Source organism: Leuciscus leuciscus, assembly GCF_965113295.1.
Source record: "Leuciscus leuciscus genome assembly, chromosome: 5".
NCBI lineage: Eukaryota > Metazoa > Chordata > Actinopteri > Cypriniformes > Leuciscidae > Leuciscus > Leuciscus leuciscus.
The window spans coordinates 7,913,941-7,920,728 of record NC_138729.1 but is presented as its reverse complement, the minus strand read 5'-3'; the positions used below and the strand labels follow the sequence as shown (position 1 = coordinate 7,920,728).

Below are 6,788 nucleotides of genomic sequence, written 5' to 3'. Positions count from 1 at the left end.
AATTCCCGCCCAATGCATATGCAATATAAAGGGAGCGAGGTTACAGGTTAGTAGTGTATTGTGTTGTTGCCATTCCCAAGAGACACAGTTTTTTCCACCCTGGATCTAACATGGTAATGATAAGGGGCGTGACATTTTTCCGAAACATGTTTAAAGTGGTTGACCAATCACAACACACTGATCCAGCTGACCAATCAGTGCACATTGCACTTTTTGGAAGGAGGGGCTTCATAGAGATATATATATTAAAACATTCAAGCATGAAAACCGAAATTTTAGTATACAGCAAAAACAAAATAAAAACTTTGTAAAATGGTATAATAGGTCCTCTGTAAATTAATTTATATTAAATTATTCAAGTTTTTAGTTAGATTTGTACGATTATGATCTTTTTATTAATTAATTATTTATTATATTATCTCAGGTCCCCAGAAAAGTTTTTTTGTGGCAACAAATTATTATTGCAAAATGTTACTTTTTATAATATCATACCAGTCAACAGTTTGGGTACACTTGACTGAATGATCTTAAAGACCTTTTGATCTAAAGGCTTTTGTTTAAATTCACCTTTGTTGTATGGATCAGTACACTACACACACATAGGAACATGTGTTCCACTGCTTCTCAATGTATATGAAAACTAAATATTGCACGTAATATCTAGTTATACAATCTGAGGTTGCATGATAATTTGCTCTGTCTTTTAAAAAAAAAAAGATAGTAGTTATGCCATTCAGTTTCTAGAGAAAGCTGGATAATGTGATGTTTTTCAGACAAAACGTCTAAGTGTAGCAATATTGAGTTGTATGAAATAAAATCAAATGTGAAAAATAGGATGTGCAAAAGTTTGGCCACCCTTTCAATTGTGTTGATTTGAATCCCTGTAGTCACTAAATGCTGATTGATTGCAACACATAATTCATTTAATTGGCTCAATGAACAGTAGACTGAAAAAACAGGTGCAACCAATCATGAAAAAGGACATTCAAGGTAGCTAATTGCTAGATATGTTTCTCTTTGATTGGAGGGTCCATCATGCTATGGGGCTCTGTGGCAAGCACAGGTACTGGAAACCTTGTCAAAGTTAAGGGATGCATCAGTGGCTATAAGAAGCGACTACAGGCTGTTATTTCAGCAAAAAGAGGCTCTACTAAACATTTTTGGACCTGTCTGTTTTTGTTATTACTCACATTTTGTTGTTTCTGTTGATTAAATAAATGTTATTTCAGAACTGAAATCTCACTGTTTCCATAAGGTTTAAATTATATCCAAATGAAGTTGCTGCTTCGAAAGCCCAGCAGATAATGAACTGAAATTATGATAATTATCAGGGATGCCCAAACTTTTGCATAAAACTGTATTTAAAGTATATGGTTTTTTACAAAAAGGATTGGAATTAATTGCCTAAATACAGAGGAATGTTCTACACAGTCTTGTTTACACGACTGTCCATTTCCTTTCTATGTTAATGGCAGTAGTTTGTCCCGTGTCCTTTAGGAGGATTAACGTGGGTTCGCGTTTTCAAGCAGAGATCCCCCCAGTGCGAGACACGCTCTACATACTTTATGAAGAACACCCTGCTCAGCTCGTCTGGACTCCTTGGAAAGATCTCTCTACCAACACAGAGACACAGCAAAGGGGTTAACACACCTTTATCTGGGTCTGTCAAAAACAAGAACTGAAATAAGCCAAAACAAGTATTTTTCTTAAAAAGCCAAATGAGGTTGTTTTTTTTAGTTGTACAAAATATTTTTTTAAATCCTTCTCTATTAAATCAGTACCAGCCCTTCACATCCAATACCCTCCGGATGGTCTTGTAAAGCCCAGCCTTGGTGAGAGTGGTGTTACACCCAGGCTGGGTGCATGTCAGCTTGAATGACCACATGCGCAGTGGCATCCAGAGAAACAGCGGACACGCAAAGAAGGGGTCGGGCGACGCGGGTGGCTGACTGTAGATCAGCCGAGGTTGGGGAGGGTACCACCACAGACGCAACTCTGTGGTAAGTTGTGATCTCCCAGTGCAACCCCTGGTGAACAGTGTACGGCCGATCCACTGCTGCTGCTCTTTGTTGAGGGCTGCCCGCCAGCTCTCGGGAAGAAGCAGCTGCATTTTAGATAGAGGACAAGAAAATGACTAAAAGTTGTTTTATTTTTGTAAAATACTATAACTAAAATAACTGTAATAGCTTACAGTTGTGAATATCTAATTACTTTCTGAACCATCACGTTATAGGTAGACTCACCTCAGGACTTGCAGGCGGCGGACGCGGGAAAGACTGACGTGGCACAGCCTGCTCTTCGGTCCGGACAGCAGCTCCCGGTGGATCCTGGGAGGCCTGGGGTGGGTCCGTAGTCGTTTGGGTGACTACAGGGACCTGTGTGTCCAAGGCTTCATAACAATACATACAGAGAATTCATCCATATATCAGGCCAAGTATTAGAAGAGGAGATTAGATTTAGACGAAGCATTATATTAATTTCAGGAAGTTCACAGTAGTTAAGCAAAGCACAGGTTGATGTCAGAAAAACTGAAAAAAAAAAAAAAGAAAGTGTGAAAGCAGGTGCGTCAAGGTGGACACAAATCGAATGTGTAATGTTAGTTGTTATAAAGAAAAATGAAGACAAACATTTCAGCCACGTAAGAGGATGGGAGGAAAGTATAATAGCATGCACAATATCTCCACAATGTGAGAATGACACCTTTAAAAAGTCAAGAGCCAAAGACATAATATTTAGGGGGACACCAACATTCCAGGAAATCTGCGAGTATTGGACTAAGCATTCTTATCAAGAATACTGGGGTGAGGTGGTGTTACAGCGGGGTGAGGCAGCGGAGCTAGACACCATGAGAGGAAATGTGGAGTCACACAAAAATGTACAGAGTTTCTCACCCAAACCCTACCTTATCCACTGGACCGTTTGTCTGATGAATATTACAACAGAAATACATTATATTACATACAACATTATGTTTATCTGATAAAAAAAAACGTATAAATGATTATTACATGGCTTGGCTGAATTCCAATGTAGAATGCGGTCTGTTATTTCTTGATAACAGACCGCTGCGAAGTATAACAGACCGTTGCCATGAAAAACAGAGCGTTGCCGTGGACGCGGAACGGACTATTTTCTTTAGCGGAGGCAATACAATCGTTTTTAAATCAATAAACTCCTTTTTAAATCAGTAATTTATGTTAAATTATTTATTTATTATGTAGGTAGTCATGTAATAAGCGGAATAATGTATAGTGAGCCAGTTGTTATAGTGAATAACAACCCCTTCAGGCTGATTCAAGATCCCTCCGCTTCGCGTCGGGATCCCGTTCAGCCTGTCGGGGTTGTTATTCACTATAACAACCGGCTCACTATACATTATCCCTTACATATCAGGTAGCGTATCAATCAACTTACAGGTCTCGGTGGCAATGGCAACTGCGACCAGCTCTGCATCCGATGGCTCTACGGGGCGCAGATCTGGTCGCACAGCTGGTCTGGAAGCAGGCACCCCTTTACGTCACATAGAAAAGTGTTAAACGTGATCTCAGTCATAAAGAGGTAATTTTTCCAGTTTGAAAACGCTTACTGGGAACTGCAGGCTTTTTGGTAAGGATCTTCCTGACCGTTGCCTGCAGTTGACCTGGGGTCACGGAACGCTGCCCTAAAAATGCAGAGACCGCTGCACCAAGAGGCCTTTAACACCAAGCAAACAGTTGGGAATAAAATAACCATTTTACTTTATTAAACGAATTAACGGGTCATCTTTACTGATACCAATACTTACCCTGAAGCTGTCGTAACCCCAGCAAGGGGAGAAGGGGGTGCAGCTGCCTCCTGGTCGCGGCGCCCGATATATTTAAGGGCAGCTTCCATGGGGTCCCCGGGATTCCGGGGCGTCTGCTTCCTCAGCCAGTTGACATATCTGATTAAAAAAATTATAATTCATTAGAAATTGGATTCATCAATTATCACAAAAAATGCAACTTATATCAGCATGACATTGTTATTCAAATGACTGTTCTCACCCAATGTGGTCTTTATCCTTGGACTCATAGAGTTCCTGCAGCGTCTCTCCCCTGTACCTATGAAATCCAACAAGGGCTTGGCCCTCCTGTCCAGGCTGTGAGGCCTGGACTCTGGAATCCACAAATGCCCTCCGGAATCTGACCTCCTCCTTAACGGCCGGGTAGGCATTTGCGTAGCGGGCCAAGGCGTCCTTGTGGACCATAAGTGGAGATGTGGAGACGCTGCGCTCACGCTCCTGTTGATGGCTAGCCACCAGCCCCACAACCCAGCCCACATCATTCTCCAGGAGCCACTTGAAGGTCTGACCCCGGTACATGCCTAACTGAATCACATATCGGCTCAGAACCAGCATCCCGGAATCAGGATCACCACCCTCTGAGACGACACGGGCCCGGGCCTCTGCCTCACATTCTTCTGGCGTCTTGACATTCTTCACAGGCTGGTCAGGCTTGCCCCTGATGGACTGAGCCTCAGGCGTTGCATGCATGGTCAGCTCCTTCCCCCTCCACCTAAATTTTGGGTTTTCCATCTAGGATTCAAGTGGTAAAGTACATACTGGATAATAGTAGAATTAGCAGTGCAGATTTTCCATTCGTGGGAATTCATAAAATATACAGGGAATAGAAAACCTCCCATGAGATACAGTACAGTTACATTGCCTAAAAATAATCATAATGTAACCTGGTGACAGGTTACTGTCCAAGGCTGTACTGTAGACCATAGCCTGCATGACATTCACACAAATGTATCACCTGTTAACTACACATACACGAATTAAGGTGAAACATGAAATAAAATAGTTAGAGAGGTAAACCAGCTCTAGTTTTCGAACGTGCTATAGGCTGAACATGCCAAGTGCTGAGGATTACCAACGCTAATTATGCTAACGTTACTAGCGTCAACATAAATGTTGCTATGTGCCATATGTCGCAATCAAACATGTGTACACTTTCCTTGGTGAGGTGTTTACACAAATTTAAATAGTTAGAGATAGTAACCAGCTATACTGTGTGTACTATGCAACAAGCTGAACATGCCAAGTGGTGCTAATGAATAGCGACGCTAACGTTACCGTTGATAGGTGCCACACATCGCAATCTAACACGCGCGCACTTTCCTGGGTGATTGTCCAAACACATAGTTAACGTTAGGTGTTTACACAGATTAAAATAGTTAGAGATAGTAACCAGCTGTACTGTTACCGCTGTGCTCCATGCTGAACATGCCGAATGCTAGCGAGGCTAATTGAGATAACGTCAAGGTTAATCTATCAACAGAAACGCTACACTTGGTGTATACTTACCTTTCGTTTTTCGCAAAGATCAGTAATAATGCTAAATAAATGGCTTTTCACAGCGATAAATCACAAATCCAGTAAATGCGTAATGGCCGCCGACAACCCGATGAAAATAAAGTTGGAGCCGGGGCTTAAGTCGAATTTGATTGGACCATACCTGAAAAGGAATACACCGATTGGCCCGTGGTTATTTGAGACAAGGCCCTATCTTTTCCATTGACTTTTTGGTGGCATTACACAATTGAGACAAGCGACGTACTGGCGCTGGCCGAACAGGCATCGGTGCTGCCACAGCCGGTGCTGCTGCCAGAGTTACCGTCCGCCCTTGACGCTGCTGTCGTCGCCTGGCCTGTAGGCACCACCATTGCTGCTGCCGGAGGACGATCCACCGCCGCTGCTGCTGGGCCCGGCGCTGTTGCTGATGCTGGCGCTGCCGCCGCCGAACCCGCTGCCGCTGGTGGTACCTGGTGGTACGCTGCCGCTGGTGGCACCTGGTACCGTCCTGGTGAACCTGAGAACGGATTTCAACGTAGTATTTTAGTTACATGTACAATTTTGAAAGCATGTCATTCGAGCATGTCATTACCATAACACTGCCCAAAGCATCAAACATACAACAGCGAGAGGGTCCTGCAGTTCAGCTCATAGAGCTGTATGGGCGCCCAAGCCATCAGCCTCTGGTGGCCCAGCACAAGGTCCCGGATGTGCTGGTACCGAAGCAGTATGCTGTCCCACCGCGACCCCTGTGCACATGGGTGCCCGAGGGGATCAAGCGGCAGAGCTGGGTGCATACTGCCTCTACCAGCCGGCTTGCGCTGGGACTGCTGGCAGGTCCAGAGGTCTGTCCGACCAGGCAGCTGCGGACAATGGACAAAAACAATGACAGATATGAGCATGATAATGAGCAACATTACATAAAGCAGCTTGTGTGTACATCAGGGAAATGTATGATGGAAGTGTAGCCTTACCGTCTCAAGCTTTCCACACCAGGTATAGTGGTGCGGCTTGGCTTCGCTGCCATGAAGCGCCCCCCGAGCTGGCCTGTCCCTGTAGCGGGGAGGGTAAACTACTCGTAGAGCCTGATAAGCTCATCTACCCTCCCCTCGGACAAGGCCGGGTCGTGACGCAACCCCACCAAGGCCGTGGCCAACTGGACCACGGCCCGGCTGGTCATCTGGTCCTCTGTAGTCCTGCAGACACACAAGCAGAGACGGAAAACAATAAGTCAGTTGGATGGAACAGAGCGCAGTTTTTGGTGATGTGAGATGCACTGCAGTCGCAGACTGCAAAGAGGTGGTGTGCTTACCTCAGCAGCCTGCTGAGGCTCTGGCGAGGACCGGCTGGGGGAGTGGGGTGCGGGCTCGGGGCGACTGGTCGGACGGGATGGCTCGGGCGCGGGTGTGTCAGCCGGTTGCCCTGACCGCGGGTCCGTCTGAGGAGCTGGGAACTCGCCAGGCACGTGGAG

The 6,788-nt window shown here is 45.0% G+C and overlaps 1 protein-coding gene across 4 annotated transcripts; it reads right to left on the bottom strand.

Annotated features, from left to right (window-relative positions):
- Positions 1 to 1,783: 1,783 nt before the first annotated feature.
- Positions 1,784 to 5,477, bottom strand: LOC309500051 (uncharacterized protein). 4 transcript variants are annotated; one of them, XR_014206461.1, is made up of 8 exons: positions 5,330 to 5,476; positions 4,026 to 4,555; positions 3,785 to 3,922; positions 3,587 to 3,693; positions 3,415 to 3,510; positions 2,903 to 2,923; positions 2,244 to 2,389; positions 1,784 to 2,104 (listed from the first exon to the last, which is right to left on the bottom strand). XR_014206461.1 is itself a non-coding variant. In XM_082171594.1 (5 exons), the coding sequence occupies exons 1-5, from the start codon at positions 4,553 to 4,555 to the stop codon at positions 2,904 to 2,906; spliced, it is 891 nt and encodes a 296-aa protein (XP_082027720.1). In that variant the 5' UTR covers positions 4,556 to 5,477; the 3' UTR covers positions 2,787 to 2,903. The 4 variants fall into 4 exon arrangements, 1 of the variants encoding a protein (XP_082027720.1); XR_014206459.1 differs by having other exon boundaries at positions 2,892 to 2,923; positions 4,026 to 5,477; XR_014206460.1 differs by having other exon boundaries at positions 1,784 to 2,089; positions 4,026 to 5,477.
- Between the last annotated feature and the right edge of the window lie 1,311 nt (positions 5,478 to 6,788).

Coding starts and splice junctions, on each gene's coding strand:
- LOC309500051 (XM_082171594.1), bottom strand. CDS start 4,555: ATGGAAAACCCAAAATTTAGGTGGAGGGGGAAGGAGCTGACCATGCAT. Junction 3,511..3,586: donor CAAAAAGCCTGCAGTTCCCA/GTAAGCGTTTTC, acceptor TGTGACGTAAAG/GGGTGCCTGCTTCCAGACCA. Junction 2,924..3,414: donor TGCCATTGCCACCGAGACCT/GTAAGTTGATTG, acceptor AATATTCATCAG/ACAAACGGTCCAGTGGATAA.